Here is a 16,751-nt window from a genome sequence, read left to right as displayed (position 1 = left end):
CAACTCGTTAGGTGTCATCATCCTGCTCAAGTAGTAAAGAGAGTTTTCTTTCCCCTTACTATTTTTTTGGGCCAACAGTGCTCCAACATACCTTTCTTGCGCCGCAATGTATAGTATCAATGGCTTTCCAGGTATAGGAGCTGCTAAAACTGGATGCTTTATCAAGTAGGTTTTGATACTTTCGAAGGCATTGCTACAAGCCTGGTCCCACTTGAAAGGAACGCCTTTCTTCATGAGGCGACTAAATGGTTGGCACCTCCCAGCCAGGTTTGATATGAATCTTCTAAGGTATGCTAGCTTTCTTTAAAGACTTTTTAATTCATGGATATCTCGAGGCTCAGGCATTTTCAAAATGGCATCCACTTTGGCTTGATCAATTTCGATCCCTCGATGTCGGACAATGAAACCAAGGAACTTTCCAGAAGTAACTCTAAAGGCACATTTCAATGGGTTCATCCTAAGTTGGTATCTCCCGAGCAATTCAAATACCATCCTCAAGTCTTTCATGTGGTCTCTCTTCTTTCTTGATTTCACCACCAAGTCATCAACATAGCATTCGACATTCTTGTGGAGAAGATCGTTGAAAATATTCTGCATAGCCCTTTGGTAAGTAGCACCAGCATTCTTCAAGCCAAAAGGCATTACCTTGTAGCAATAAATACCCTTTGGGGTACGGAATGCAGTAATCTCTTCATCTTTTGGTGCCATGCGTATTTAGTTATAGCCCGATGAACCGTCCATGAAAGACATTGCCTCGTAACCAGTAGTAGCATCGATCATCAGCTCTGGAATAGGAAGCGAAAATTCATCTTTCGGACATGCATTGTTGAGATCTCTAAAGTCAACGCACACTCGAATCTGGCCATTCTTCTTCCTTACAGGGACTATACTTGAAACCCATGTTGGGTATTTAACTTCGCGAATAAATCCAGCTTCGATGAGTTTGTTAACTTCGGTTTCGATCAAGGGAACCAAGTCTGGCCTAAAACGCCTTTGAGCTTGTTTAATAGGACGAGTACCATTTTTGACTATAAGGTGATGGACTGCTACTTTTGGGTCTAAGCCATGCATCTCTTTGTAACTCCAAGAAAAGACATCCCTGAACTCTTTGAGTAACTCAATATAAGTGCTCTCTTCATCAGCTTATAGTAAAGCACTTAGGTAGGTGGGTCTTGGTTCTTCATCGGTGCCAAGGTTAACTTCTTTTAAGGCATCAACTATCATCTTCACTCCTTCTTCAAGTTCAGGTGGAGCATCTTTCACATCTTCATCTTTTTGAGGGTCAATATCATTGAAGGATATGTGATAACACGACGAAACATCCTCCAATTCCGCATTATCTTTCACTGAAGATGGAATGCCATTCTCGACTTTACAGTAACATAATACGAAGAACCCATACTTTCTTCTTCTTCATCGCGTTCCTTAGTATAAACCACAGTATATGGCTTTACCTTCAATACTTCTTTACATGAAACCACAAGTTTTGTTTGTCGCCTCATTCTAGAAGGAACCAAACTTTGGAAATCCTTAGAGATCTCATGGATTTTGGGTGAAGGGGGTGTCCTTATGCTTTGAGAATTTCTCCGGAACTTGTTCCCCTTCTTTAGTGGACCCAATCTTTCAAACACGGAGGTCCTCACAGGTGATCTTCCAAGTCAATCAAAGACATAAGGCTTGTTAGAAGCGGTTGATTCATCTTCTATAGTGATATAGTTGTTGCTCGCCCTTCTTATTGAGATGCACACCGGTGACGGTTGCTTGTATCCCAAACCTTCACGTGGTTGCCTCGTTGCAACTTTTGATGGGAGATTCCCTAACTTTGACGGCTCATTGGGATTGTATCCAGCTTTTGCAAATAGCTTGTAAGCGTTAGGGTCAAAATCTTCATCTGTTCGTTTTGTAGGGAGTGCCACATTCTGCAAACAATTTTGGGCTACAAACCCTGCAAGTGGTATTGGGGACGACTTTACTGCCTCAATTCGTTTGACCGTAGGCGTTAACTCCTTTAGCATGTTGGCTTGGCGATTAAATGATTCACTTTCATCTTTCTTCCTTTTAGGGATATATTGGAGTGCCGGACTTACTTTCTTGCCATAAGACGTAACATTCCCTCTATAAGACTTATTCGCGTTGGGTTGTACCTCCTTACTAGCAGCTTTGGCTTCACTAGTAGTCGCCTCTTCTATTTTAGTTGAGGGCTCTTTATTCTTGCTTTTCATGCCATCATCAGCTTTCAGCTCCTTCACAATAAGGTTCTTCAAGTAGAACTTTGCATCGGCGAAGTGTGACTCAGCCTCGGTGAATGGCTCATCATCAGCAACTACCGTCTTCTCGACTTCACCCTCGTAGTATTATAAACATTGACGATAGGTAGATGGAACTACTTTATTCTCATGTATCCAAGTCCTCGCAAGCAAAACATTTTATGAAGTCTTCACGTCGATCATATGCAGCCATGCACTTGATTGCATATCTTCAATAGTGATTCCCAGCCTGATCGCACCTATTGCTCTTTTCCCCCCTTGGTTGAATCCTTGGATCATCACACGACTTTCTGTGAGTTCGTTCATGGGAATACCAAGTTCTTTCACAGTGTGGATTGGCAAAATGTTCACTAAGGATCCTCCATCAACCAAAATCCAATTTACCCTTTCATCGCACATATAGACAACCAGGTACAATGAGCGGTTATGAGGAATGTCACCTAGCAAAAGATCGTCATTTGTGAACGTGGCCTTTTCCTCACAAGCATTAACTTCTTGAGGAGTGGACTCGATGGGCTTTTCCGAAGATGGTGCCAATGGTAGGTCATCACTCTTTTCTTCGCCTTTGTCAGCATGGTAACAAAAGGCATCAATGCCCTCATAGGAAATCTTCGTGCGGAACCAACTTGGTAAAAACTCCTTTAAGGTCACTAGATTTCACGGCTTTTGAGAATGGTGCATCTCCACTTTTGCTTTCTTCAAATGTCTAACTAGATTCTTTTTCGTTGGTCTTTTTACCATCATCTTCCTTGTTGGTTGTTCTATTAATTCTTTTCGTTGGCTCCTTTTGTGGTGCCTACGACGAGTCACCAATTTCCAACCTTAATCATTATCAGGTTGATTGACTTCAGCTTTGTCGCTCTCCAGTAATTTTTCATCTTTACTTTCTTTAAAATCACATAAGTCATCCGGACTGAATGAGCCAAAGGTGATAGAGACTTGGTTTGCGCTTGCTTTCTCATCTTCAAGCACGATCTTCTTTTCGCAAGCCAAATCCATGACTTTATCCTTGAAGACAAAGCACTTCTCCAGAGGGTGGCTTACAATTCGGTGATATTTGCAGTAGTTTGGGTCATTTGTTTTCCCAGCTTCATTTGGTCGCTTCATCTCCGGAAGCTCAATGAGATTTAACTCGAGGAGTTCTTCGAAAATGGCTGGCACATCAGAATCCAGGAATGGGTACTCTTTTTCCTGCATTTCTTTTAGAGTCAACTTTCCACTTGGCTTGTCTTGAAAAGAAGTGGATTTCATACTCTGCTTCTTGCTCACCTTCGTCGTGAACTTCATAGGTGATGTATTGACATTCATAGGTTCTTTACTTTCAGACTTGGGTACAAACTTGCCCCACTCCCTGACTTCTTGCTTGTCATTCACTTTGCGAGGTTCATAGATGGGTAGCCTTTCATTTCCAGTGGAGGCCATGCTCAATTCCATGTCATGGGTACGAGTTGCAAGTTCTTCAAATGTGCTAGGCTTGATACCTTGTAAGATGTAGCGCAATCCCCAATGCATGCCTTGGATGCACATATCTATGCTTGAAGCTTCACTAAGCCTGTCTTTGCAGTTAAGGCTTGCATTCCTCCAATGATTGATAAAGTCGATAACTGGTTCCCCCTTTCGTTGACGAGTATTTGTAAGCTCTATCATACTCACCATGCGTCTTGTGCTATAAAAAAGATTGAGGAATTCTTGCTCTAGTTGATCCTAGCTGTCGATAGATCCAGCCTCGAGGTCCATGTACCAGTCAAAAGCATTTCCTTTTAGCAAGCGAATAAACTGCTTGATGAGGTAATCTCCATAAGTCCCAGCATTGTTGCACGTCTCTACGAAGTGCGCAATATGTTGCTTTGGGTTACCTTTACCATCAAACTATTGAAACTTTGGAGGTTGATAGTCAGCATGTATCTTTAACATATCGACCCTTGCAGTGTACGGCTTTGCATATGTAAGGGAGGATTTGGCAGCAACTTCATAATTGTTCTTAATGGTTCCTTCAATGAACTCCTTCAGTTGATCGATTGGAATCATCCCTTCAGATGAGACAAGGATAGCCTTAGTGGATGCTGCTTGTCTTGGGGAGAGTCACTCTCTAGAACTTCTGGGAGCTTGCCGGGTGCATGGGTAGATTCTTCTTCCATCAAGATTCCCACCCTGTATGTTAGCTTGTCAATTCTAGCCTCTTGATTTTGCATGGATTTGGTCAAGCCAGCGGTTGCTTCCGTCAAGTTTGCCAACTGCTCCTCCATAGATGAAGTGTTTGTCACCATGGCTTGCATGATTGTCGTGGATGACGAAGAGTAGCATGGATTTTCACATAGATTGATCCTTGATTGGCTCACATTATGTGGTGTAAGTGGGGATGATCCATCGCTTGAAGCATCATCATCTTCCTTCACAACAAAGTGCTTGGAGCCGGAAAGGTCAAGCAGAGCAAGAGTTTTCTTGATCTTTTCAGCAACATCGCTTCCTCCTTCAGATGCGTTTGTGGAAGATCTTGCTCCTTTTGAGGATGAAGATCCGAAAATAGGGGTTGATGCGAACGTCACTTGGGGTGCTTGTTGTCCTAAAGAGCTTGCTTTGCTCCTCGTAACTGATCCGAAGCTTCCAAAGGTGACATCGAGGATGCTTTCCACATCAACATAGAACCTGGAGTTAGCAGCCTTGGTGAATGTTGATCTGTAGTTGATTTTCTTCGAAGCCATTTCAATGTTCTTGAACTTTAGTGATTGAAAAGTTGAGATGAGAGGTAGAGATTATCCCACTAGGCGTGCCAGAATTTGTAGACAATAAATTTGCGTTGAGAAAATAAAATCAAGACCGAAAATATCGCAACAATCGTAGTATTTTATTTCGAATATTTGAGTGTTACAATCTCTATGAATCCTCTGATTCTTCCTTCCAATAGTAATTAAATTCAAGGGCCTTTGAGCTTGATCTTGAATATGTATTTATTGCCTCGAACGATGATCTTGTTCTTGAGCTTGATTACTTGAATTTGACCTTGATTTGTTTTTCGTTCTTGAACTTGCACTTGATTTCTTGAACTTGAACTTGAAGCTTGAAACTTGTGGAGGAATTTGCAGCGTTTGATCCACGAGCTCTTTCTTGCTTCTTGTTATAACTTTTGGTGTCCTTTCTGAGTTATGAAGACCCCTATTTATAGTTGTGGAAGGGAAGAGTTATGATAAGAACAAACTCTTTCCGACCAATCAAATTGAAGTGTGACATGGCCGCATTTGATTGGCCAGAACATGTCACTTGCACACGTGGCATGATTTCATTGGCCTTTTAGCGTGACTTAGCATGCCTTGTCATTTTGACACGCGACATGATCCTATTGGCTCTTCCGCTTGACTTGGCGCGCCACGTCATTTGACACGTGGCACCAAACTGGGCCTCTAGGAAAATGTCTTCTTGGGCTTAATGAAGTGGGCTCATCACTTTAGCCCAATTAAATGGACTAGCCCAATGGATTAAGACTTATTTATTTAATCCATATATATTGGACTTATATAATTAATTCAATTATAGTAGCCCATATATTTATTTGGACCAATATATCTTGAATTTAAAATATAGTCCAAATTATTTTATGGATTTAATTTTAATAAAATTTACATGCCTACAATACCCATAAAAAATTAAACTACCATTTTCTTTTGTATGCCATAACAGATGCTAAAGGAATAAACTGCTATCTTCTTATACAAGGATCATTTGTCTTGACCGCAAGCAATCGTAATAGTCATTAAGATTTAAGACCTATATTTGCTTAGTAATAAGGTATGCAGATCTACTACTAAAAGTATTGCTAACGTGATTTGGATCGATCTGTATTCGGTTTGATCGAAGATGTGAATGTATATTTAAAATATTCTCGAGGGAAAGGTGAGAATTGGTGGTAATTACACCGTATAATTACAAGGTAATTATTTTTTAATTTCTTTCCTTTTTGTTTCTATTTTAATTATTTTCTTTATAACATTTTATTTCCATTATTTTAATTCTTTTTATTCTTAATTTTTTAATTTTATTTTTACATTTTAATTGTTTTTAAATATATTTTTCTTTGTACATTATTTATCTTTTATTTCTCTCCCTTTACTTCTTGTGAATTCATGCAGTTGCTCGTATATTTTATTTATTATTTGTTTTTCTTCATTTAGTGTAACTGCGTTATTATTCTAGTTTTTTGAAACTACACCTCCTAATATTATAAATAATGGGTCGTTAATAAACTTGACGTATAATGAGCGATGTCATTAAAGTAGAATTTCATTGTTAAATGAGGCTATAAACTTATTTTGTTTCCTAATCTTAAATTGTATTGGAACTTATTTTTATTATGTTGGAATTTGATATATGTTAATTTTTTTTTTTTGAATTTTGAAATTATGCCATATTTATTGTTCTAATTTACTTGTTTTAGTATTGGCTTGTTATTTCACATTGCATTTATTTTTAGTTAGAATTGATATGTTAGTTTTGTCAAATATTGAATAATGTTATGACATTATATTTATAAATATTAATATATTTTATCAAACATGCATTCCTTGATGTTCTTACAAAATATTTTTAGTTTTTATAATTAATTAAACTAAATATTATTAATTTGAAATATATATAAATTATTTTTACAATATTAGTTATAAACATATGATTACTGATTAATGCATATTCAAAAAAAAAGATGCATCTTAAATATCAAATTTAATATCATTTATAATTAATACAAATCATATAAGCATATCTTATTATATTAACTTTTAAATTTTGATAATTACTTTATTTAAAATTTAATCTAATTAAGTAATTACACTTATGCAGCCAAATAACACGCTTGTAATTACACTGTAATTATGTTATGACAAACAAACAGGTTGTCGTAATTATTATACCAGTCTTATGATATGCGCGTTGCGCGTGTACAATATCTCAATGGATAAAAGAATTCTAAAAAGTCGTATAGATATTATATTGAAATATTGTGTCTAAGCTATAAAATATAAGTTTGTTTTCCTAAAAATGATAAATGTTGATCTTATGTACTTAACTCAATAAAAGAAGAAACTACTCCATAGAAGTTCTCAATAATTCGTCAATGTCTTCAGTCAAAAAGTTGTTCTAATTTTATAATTTTATTTTCTTAGTTAAGCTTGATACTTGAATTTTAAAATAATTGGAATTGATTGAGATTATTATGTCTGTGATTGCTAGATATGTGTTTTTACTCCCAAGTATGATTTAATAACAAAAATTTAGTTGATATTAAAATTTTAAATATAAGAAAAATAATTCAACATATTTTATTATTTAAAATAAATACTCGTAAACCTTGAAAAAGTACTCCTAAAAGTATATTAAAAAAAATAAGAAAATAAGGACTACTATACCAAACTTTTATAACGAAAATAAAATTGTCCTAAACCTAATATTAAAACAAAAATTCGTGAATTCTTGAAATTCAATACCTTAAATCTAAATAAAGTTTATACGAAGTATTCCAATTAAATAACATGATTTCTTAGATCAAAATCCTAAATATTAAAAAAATAATTACTCCAGTGATTATTCTAAACATTAAGGAAATAATTAAATGACTATTTCTAAATTTAGGAAACTAACTTAAATTACTATTTTGTCCAATATGAAAACTAATTCTAAAGGGTAAAATGACGAACGATTGCGCGTGAATGCTATATCGATGAATATGATTAAAATATTACATAAATATTCTATTGGAAATTATGTTTGAGTGATAAGATAAAAATTATAGAAAAAATATAAGTTCTTGAAAGGAATTGTTGAACCTATCTAGCTAACACAATAAATAGAGAAACTATACCCCATATAAGCCTCAATCATGTCAGTCACTATATTCAACTTAAAAATCCTTACAAATTTTAGAATATCATTACTTCAATTTCACAAGTTATACTTCATTTTTAGTTTTAGCAAGAACACATTAACTCTTGGATATTTAAGTTATTCCGTAAAACTTTATTTGAAAAGTTACATATTCTTAAGTTTATTACAAAAAATACAAATAAAGTCAACTAACTGACAAAAGTTGCCTTTTTTTTTCTCGTTGAGAAAATATAAATTGTGCTATTACTCTAATCAATAAGAAAAAATATAGTAATTATTTTCAGTAAATTAGTAAAGAACTACGCGTCTATGTTGTAACAAAATTTTATGCAATTTACGGGTTCTAAAAAGACTATGTTAATACTATTCTAGAAGCAGCAAGAATATAAAATTCATGTTAAAATTAAATTAGGTTTAGTTCTACATGTTAGACAAATATTTTAAACGTAGATTTCCTTTTTGAAGAAAAAATTAGTTTTTCAAAAGGTACAGATAACTCTATATAACTCTCTCTCAACTTTTATATAACTCTATATAAAAGTTGGTATAAACCAATTTTTATTGTGCCACATTTAACTCTATTTAACTCTGTCTCAATAATTTTAGGCTGTTATATATTTTAGATACTTTTTTTTTGTTATGTTCTCTCGAACATTGACAATAATTTTTACCCTTTGAGACTATTTATTTTTCAAATTCAAAAAATGACAACTAACCAAAATGTTACTTTTCAAAATAATTCTTCCAACTAACGCTAACTATTATTTTCAAAGCCAAAATCTTTGTTGTTTGTTGAATATATTATTTGGCTTTGTCTTTTATACTTTTAAACTCCATAATAATTAAAGTTATTTTTGGTTTGTTTGTCTCTGGAGAAAGAAACATAGTTATAATGACAAAGTTAATTTTGTTTATTAAACATTTTCTTGTGTGGAATTAGGGTTATTTATTCTACATGGAAGAAACATACTTATTATTACACGGTAATAGTTATTTTATTCAATTCAAATATGGAAAGAATTTACATAAAAAAGCTTACTTGATTTTAAATTCTTAAATATTAGGACTTCCTTCAAATAAGGAAATGTTTAATAACTATAATTTTAGTTGACTTCAAAGTCTTAAATGTTAGGGGAAAAAAAGTCATAACTATTAGGAAAATAATTGAATTACTATTTGTCTAGTGTGAAATCTATTTTTAAAGGATAAAAAAGACGAACGATATTTCACTAACGACCTTCGTGCTTTTAATATAGTATAGATTGCGTAATTATTGGGCTATGTAATTACTACCCTAATAATTATACCAATTCCAATTACTAGGTGTCTTTCCAAACAGACCCGCAAGGTCTTCTATATATTATTCGTTTAGCTGCTTTAGAGACCTTTTTTTTCTTCTTTTTTCTTTAGAGGTTTGAACTCACTGTATATTTAGTACCTTTTAGTCATCTTGAGATGACTCAATTGGTTTGATCCCATAGTACACGTTTTCTTTTATTTTTCTTTTTAAATGACAATTATTTCTTTTTTGAGATGGATATTTCTAACTTATGCGGGAGATTATGATTCTATAATTTCAATAGATTTTACATATGAATTCTAAAACTTAAGTCCTAGCATCATTTGAAGGTAAAATCTTGCAGCTAAAGGTTAGCTAAATCAATTATTTGATAGATTTCTCTTCTGATATGAAATAACGTTACTTTGCACATGATCGGCCTGTCGAGTAGCCATGGTTTATTTTTAGTCTTTTTGCCATGATCATAAAAAAATTGTATTTTATTGTTTCGTTTTCTATTTACTAATTACACAATCCAGATAGCAGTTTCGCCTCATGTATAGCAAATGAAAGTCTGCTTTGGTTTATTTACAAAGCAAAATCGAGACTGATTTGATCCGTCTAAAATAGCTAAATGGATATCGACAAAATAATCTAGGTTTATCCTTAATAAAAATCCCAGATTCTATATTTATATTGAAAAATTCAATAAAAATTATAAACATTTAATTATGAAGCGAATTTATTATTGTACATTAACTTAAAATCACTTTAAGAACTCACAACCTCGGATTTTGCAACTCCTGAGGGTTCATTCTCCCCTTAATAATGTAATTTTTTTTATTTGAAAGAAGAAAGCTGCTCCTCCAAAGTGTGAACTGGGATATACAAGTGAACTTAGACCAGAATAATGACCAGTACTACAAATCACATCATTTGTTTTTTTCTTTGTTTATGGAAAATAGTGTGTGTATATTTATTTATTTATTTATTTATTTATTTTTAGACAGCCCCACTGAAGATCTCAAACCCTAACCAACATATCTTTTGCTTTATATAAAGAAATTAAGAAGAAGAAAAAAAGTTAAGGAGAAAACACTGAATGGATCCTCTCTCAGAAATCTTCTCTTTTCATAAAATCCAAGAATATGATACTTATCATCAGGAGATTCAGATCCCTTCTACTCCATGTCAATTACCCCAACAAGATTTGGTCAAGATTGGCGCTAATTCCTTGCCAAGAAATGATACTATTAAAAAGAAAAGATCAAGAAGATTATTATCAAGTGTTTCAACAGAGATTACTAGTAATGAGACCATGGATCAAAACAAGCTCATCAAAATAATTGCACATAGAGATGTTGAAAGACAAAGGAGGCAAGAAATGACTAATCTTTATGCTTCTCTTAGATCACATCTTCCTCTTGAATTTCTCAAGGTATATATCCAGTTCATATTTTTTCTTCAATTATTACTCTCGCTAGAGAGAGTTTATGGTGTAAAAAACTTATGTACTGTATGGGCAGCTGTCATCCGACACTACTAGAAAATAATATAAAGAAGGGGAGCTTTGGAGCAATGGTAAAGTTGTTTCCGTGTGACCTATAGGTCACGGGTTTGAGCCATGGAAGCAATCACTAATAATGCTTGCATTAGATTTGGCTGTCTACATCACTCGGGGTGCTACCCTTCCCCAAACTCCGAGTGAACACGGGATGTCTTATGCACCAGGCTATTCTTTTTTATGCCAACACCGTTTGTGCAATACAAGATAAGATAGAAAATTACAAGCTGAATTGTAAGAATATGTCTATATCGGTAGTGAAAAATTCTGCATATGCTTATGTGCAAAACTTCTTGCATAAAACCCTAGTTATGTATGTTGATCTAACATTTTTTTGTTTTTATTTAATTAGGGGAAACGTTCGGCATCAGATCATTTGGAACAAGCTATGAATTACATCCAACACCTTGAGAATAATATTAATGATTTGGAAAAAAAGAGAAAGAAGCTGAAAATTTTGGCCCATTATTCCACCAGGGAGGATAAGGAAACCATCCATAAATATAATTTAGAAGAGTATGTGACAGTAAATCCTTGTCAAGATGGTGTGGAGATTTTGATAAAAAAAAAGTTTGGAGAAGAAGGGCTTCCTCTTTCAAAAGTGGTTGAAGAACTCATGAAGAGAAAACTAAATGTTGTTACTTGTGTTTCTACTAAAGTAGATGAAACATCCCTCCACAAAATTCAGGTTGAGGTATATATATACTATCAAATAAACACTTCTCTTTTGATAAAAAGAAGATATACAGTTTTTTTTTTCTTTTGCAAAATGCTTTTATAAGCCACAATTACATGGCTTTTTAACAAGAAGACATGATTAATATAACATATTTTGTTGCGTTAACTTAGCCTTTGGCAACAACATTAATTCTTGTTGCATGGACCAAATTCAAAATTTAGCAAACGAAAAATATTGGTGGCAAAAAATTTCATTCTAGTAGTAACTATTAAGTCATTTAAAAGATAACTATAGGTAAGATCCATAAAAAAGTAAGATTTAGTAACCTGAAAATAAGGCAAAATACTTGTTACAATGAGTTAGTATAGTAAAAAAGGAAATTCACTCAATCCGGGATTTAGGTATATATGTGGCATCTTTATCTCATTAATTAATATTTCACCTTGATTACAATTGATGTTTGCAGGTCACAGATGTTTCTTGCATGGATGTATCTACACTTCAAGGAAAGCTAGCCGAGATGATGCTTAGTTTGTCTTAAGAGGAGCTGGTTCATGAGTAATGGTGAGTATAAAGAGAGGTAGAGATAGGCAGAAGAAGTATTGGGAAGAGGTAATTATACATGTCATGGCATATCTTCATGTTACCGACGACACAACACTTAATCGAGAATTAGGGTAGAAGATTAATAGGTAGTTGAGCGTATTTCTTTTTCATACAGTAGTATTAGAATCATTCTCGTATTTTCTTATTCTTAGATTTCTATTACTACCAGTTATTTCTTTTGCTTAGATAATCTTATTATCTTGCTATTGTTACTGGATTCTTTTTTCATGGCTTCTTCACTACCATATTTCTTTTTCAAAACTATTGTGATTATACTTTTCTTGAGTCGAGGATCTATCAGAAATAATCTCTCTACCTTCACAAGGTAAGGATGAGGTCTATGTGTACACTACTCTAGCCAACTCTCATTTGTAAAATTACACTGGGGTGTTGTTGTCATTGTGGAGGTTCATGAGACATCAGATTACTAGGCATTGGTTTCTACTAAAACTTTACTCCAAGACCAGAGATTCTCGAATAACATTCATAGTGTAATTCTTTCACCTAGAAAGATACTAATTACAAGTAACTGTAGTGTTAATAATAAGAGGGATTATTAACATGGAAGATAATTTTGATAACTTGTTACAATATGTTAAAATAGTGTAAATATTCTTTTTATTATCAATGTGTATAAGTTAAATCCTTTCTAAAATTGAGGGTAAACTCATGTTATCTTTGATGGTTTAAAAATAACTGAAGGATATATAAATTGGTTAGCATTTGCATGTATATTCAAAAATGGCTCTGAACGTACAACATATCATCTAATGAATCCTTGCAATTCAATGCTCTATCTAGACTAGTAGAGGCGGAATCGAAAATTTAAATTTATGGGTTGTGTAAGTTTTCTGGATCAATATTATAAAAAATGCACATTTCCACGTGATGAAATTATGTGATTTGTAATACATATTATCCTTGGTCTCTATAGTTTCACTTATAATGAACTAACGCGAAAAAGGACTTACAATCAAGGTTTAAAAGTATTTCTCTACGAAGCGGATTCAGCATTTTAAATAAGTAGAAATAAAAAACATCATTATACTTGCTACTCTTTCGTGACAATGTGTGCAGATATAGCCCCCTTAGATAAAATATACTAAAGAGGCATAGCTTTAGGTATGACTTTTACACGGGACATTAATTGTCACAGAAACTTGGGATCTTGCCAAAAGGATTAATTGTCAGTTCCAACATTGTTATCGAGAAGCAAATCAATGTCACGATCCGGATTCCCCATGTCATGATCCGGATTCCCCAACCCTTGGGAATCGTGATGACGCCTACTCGTAAAATCTAGGCATGTCAACTATTACGGTTCAACACATTAACATTCAACCCAAATAATTATAAACAGTAATTATAGCTAAACAAATGAAAAGCGCGGAAGAATTAAAACAAATCCAAATACTTCAATATATGTCTACCCAGGAATCTGGTGTCATAAATTCACGAACAACTAAGATTTTTACTACAAATACAAGTCTGGAAAGAAAAGTACAATTGTTCTCGGAATGAAAAGAGACAGTAGAAAAGCTAAACAGGGAAGGGGGAATTTAGGCTCTAAGGACGCCAACAGATCTACCTTGGTCTTCCTGGACAAAAGGCGACTACCTCAACTACTCACCGGGTCCGGTACCGAAATATGCACAAAATAGTGCAGAGTGTAGTATCAGTACAACCGACCCCATGTACTGAGTAAGTGTCAAGCCTAATCTCGGCGAAGTAGTGACGAGGCTAGGACACGATAATCGAATAAATCTATGCAGTTAAATCATATACAGACAAAACCATAATAACAGGAATCAACAGAATAAGGTGGGAAGGGGACATGCTGCGAAGAATAACAGATTCTAACAATAAGCCAATAAAGAAGCATTAATAACAAAGCATAATGAACATCATATCTAAATCAACAAACTAATGAAACGGTAACACGTGCACGGTATCACCCTTCGTGCTTTTACTCTCATCCTCAACATATGGAACAACAGAAACGGCACGACAACTCCCTTCGTTCATTACCTCACATAATCATGGCACGACATCACCCTTCGTGCATTATTCCTCACAATATCGGCACGATTTACCCTTCGTGCATTAACTCTCAAATCATGGCACGACATCACCCTTCGTACATTATCACTCATAATGTTGACACGACATCACCCTTCGTGCATTACACTCACTCATCATATCATGCACGACATTACCCTTTGTGCTTTACACTCTTCCGCACCCAAACAATAGAAACAATACGTCCCGGCAAGGGAGTCAACAAGATCAACAATAACATCTCGGCAGGGGAATCAACAATTTCAACAATAATATCTCGGCAAGGGATTCAGCTATAACCAATCTTATTTTCAACAATTACTTCACAAAAATGAAACTCAACTTGTGCCAATTCTCAACAATAATCAATTACAAAAACTTTCATAAGCTTTGTTTAACATTAAAAATCATCAATTTGAGCATGATCGATACATAATAGAGTCAAAACAATCATGATATAAGACTTACGGGCATGCTTGACACCAATGTATAGATACTCATCACCACACCTATACGTCGTACTCGATACTAACACATAGCAAATAGACCACAACTCATATTCCCTCAAGCTAAGGTTAGGCCAAACACTTACCTCGATTCCACGGACAAGATTAAGCCTCAATTACCGCTTTACCTCTCGGTTCCACTTCCAATTCGCTTGTATCTAGTCACAATTTACTTAATAACATTAATAAATGCTAATTAAATCAATTTTAATGCATGAAAATAGATTTCCCATTGTTTTCCCCAAAAAGTCAAAAATCTACCTGCCTGCGTGTGGATGGATAGGGAGGGCGAAGCGCGCCGGTAGTAGCCTCCTGAATTAGTCGTCAGAACCCGAAGTTCGAACCAAAACCCGATCACCCATTCACTCACGAACTCCAATATGTAATTAGTTTTGAAATCGGACCTCAAATTGAGGTCCAAATTCCCAAAATTTGAAAATCCTAACTTCTATCCAAAAACACCCAATTCCCCATGAAAACCCTAGATTTTGGAGTGAAATCATGTAAAAAAAATGTTATAGATTGAAGAAAATAAGTTAGAATTTGTTTACCTATGATTTGAAGAAGAACCTTTCTTTGGAAAATCGCCCAAGAGAGCTTAGGGTTTGAGGGAGTTTGAAAAATGAAGAAAATCTCGTCTAAGTTGGAATTTACACAGGCGCAGATATCACATTTGCGACGATAGGTTCGCAAATGCGAACTCGCAAATGCGGCCTAGTCTTCGCAAATGCGAAGGTAGGCCTACCCCGCTCTCTTCGCAATTGTGAACAATTTGTCCCAATTGCGATGACTGACCTCCCATGATGACTTCGCAATTACGAAGGGGAAGATCGCAAATGCGATCAAATGCTGGCCAGACTTCCTCGCAATTCCCAGGCCTGATAGGCTCGCAATTGCGACATCTGACCTCACAATTGCGAGATCAGAGCCTGCAACACATACCAGATGAAAAATCTGAATTTTCCTAAGTCCAATTCACCCCGTAGCCCATCTAAAACTCATCTGAGCCCTCGGGCTCCAAACCAAATATGCACGCAAGTCTAAAAATATCATACGGACTTGCTCGTGCGATCAAATCATCAAAATAATATCAACAACTACGAATTTAACCTCAAATTCATGAAATTACCCAAGAACATTGAAATTTCTATTTTCTCAACTATAGGTCCGATTTATACCAATCCAATTCTGATTCTTACCAAATTTTACAGATTCAACTTAATTATTATTTTAAACTTATACCGGACTCCGGAACCAAGATACGGGACCGATACCTTCTAGAAAATGCATCATTTCACTTTTAAAAGCCTTTATATTTTCCAGTAAATAATTTTCTTTAATTTTTTTTTTCTCGGGCTTGGGACCTCGGAATTCGATTCCGGGCATATGCCTGAGTCCCATAATTTACTACGGATCCTATGGGACCGTCCGATCACGGGTACGGGTCCGTTTACCAAGAATGTTGACCAAAGTCAACTTTAACCAATTTTAAAGACCAAATTCATTATTTTTCTAAAATTTCACATAAAAGCTTTCCAGAAATGCGCCCAAACTGCGCACACAAATCGAGGTGAGACAAAAAGAGGTTGGTCTTCGGAACACAGTTTTGACTTCTAAAACAAGAGATGAGCTTTAGGGTCATTACATTCTCCACTTCTAAAACAACCGTTTGTCCTTGAACGGACATAGAAAAGTACCTGAGTCGGTGAAAAGATGAGGATAACGGCTCCACATATCGGACTCGGACTCTCAGGTTGCTGCCTCAATAGGGTGACCTCTCCACTGCACACAAACTGAAGGGAAAATTTTTGATTTCAACTGAAGAACCTGCCGATCTAGAATAGCTATCGACTTCTCCTCATAGGTCAAGTCCTTGTCCAACGGGACAGTGCTGGAGTCGAACACGTGGGATGGTCGCCGT

At 35.1% G+C, this 16,751-nt stretch overlaps 1 protein-coding gene across 1 annotated transcript; it reads left to right on the top strand.

Moving 5' to 3' along the window:
- The first annotated feature begins 10,519 nt into the window (after nucleotides 1-10,519).
- LOC104247043 (transcription factor bHLH118-like) lies at nucleotides 10,520-12,369 on the top strand. Its single transcript, XM_009802978.2, has 3 exons — nucleotides 10,520-10,855; nucleotides 11,334-11,675; nucleotides 12,127-12,369. The coding sequence occupies exons 1-3, from the start codon at nucleotides 10,520-10,522 to the stop codon at nucleotides 12,199-12,201; spliced, it is 753 nt and encodes a 250-aa protein (XP_009801280.2). The 3' UTR covers nucleotides 12,202-12,369.
- The last annotated feature ends 4,382 nt before the right edge of the window (nucleotides 12,370-16,751 follow it).

The sequence above is a fragment of the Nicotiana sylvestris genome, chromosome 5, assembly GCF_000393655.2.
Source record: "Nicotiana sylvestris chromosome 5, ASM39365v2, whole genome shotgun sequence".
Classification (NCBI taxonomy): domain Eukaryota; kingdom Viridiplantae; phylum Streptophyta; class Magnoliopsida; order Solanales; family Solanaceae; genus Nicotiana; species Nicotiana sylvestris.
This window is presented reverse-complemented; position numbering and strand designations above follow the sequence as displayed.

Coding starts and splice junctions, on each gene's coding strand:
- LOC104247043 (XM_009802978.2), top strand. CDS start 10,520: ATGGATCCTCTCTCAGAAATCTTCTCTTTTCATAAAATCCAAGAATAT. Junction 10,856..11,333: donor TTCCTCTTGAATTTCTCAAG/GTATATATCCAG, acceptor TTATTTAATTAG/GGGAAACGTTCGGCATCAGA. Junction 11,676..12,126: donor TCCACAAAATTCAGGTTGAG/GTATATATATAC, acceptor TGATGTTTGCAG/GTCACAGATGTTTCTTGCAT.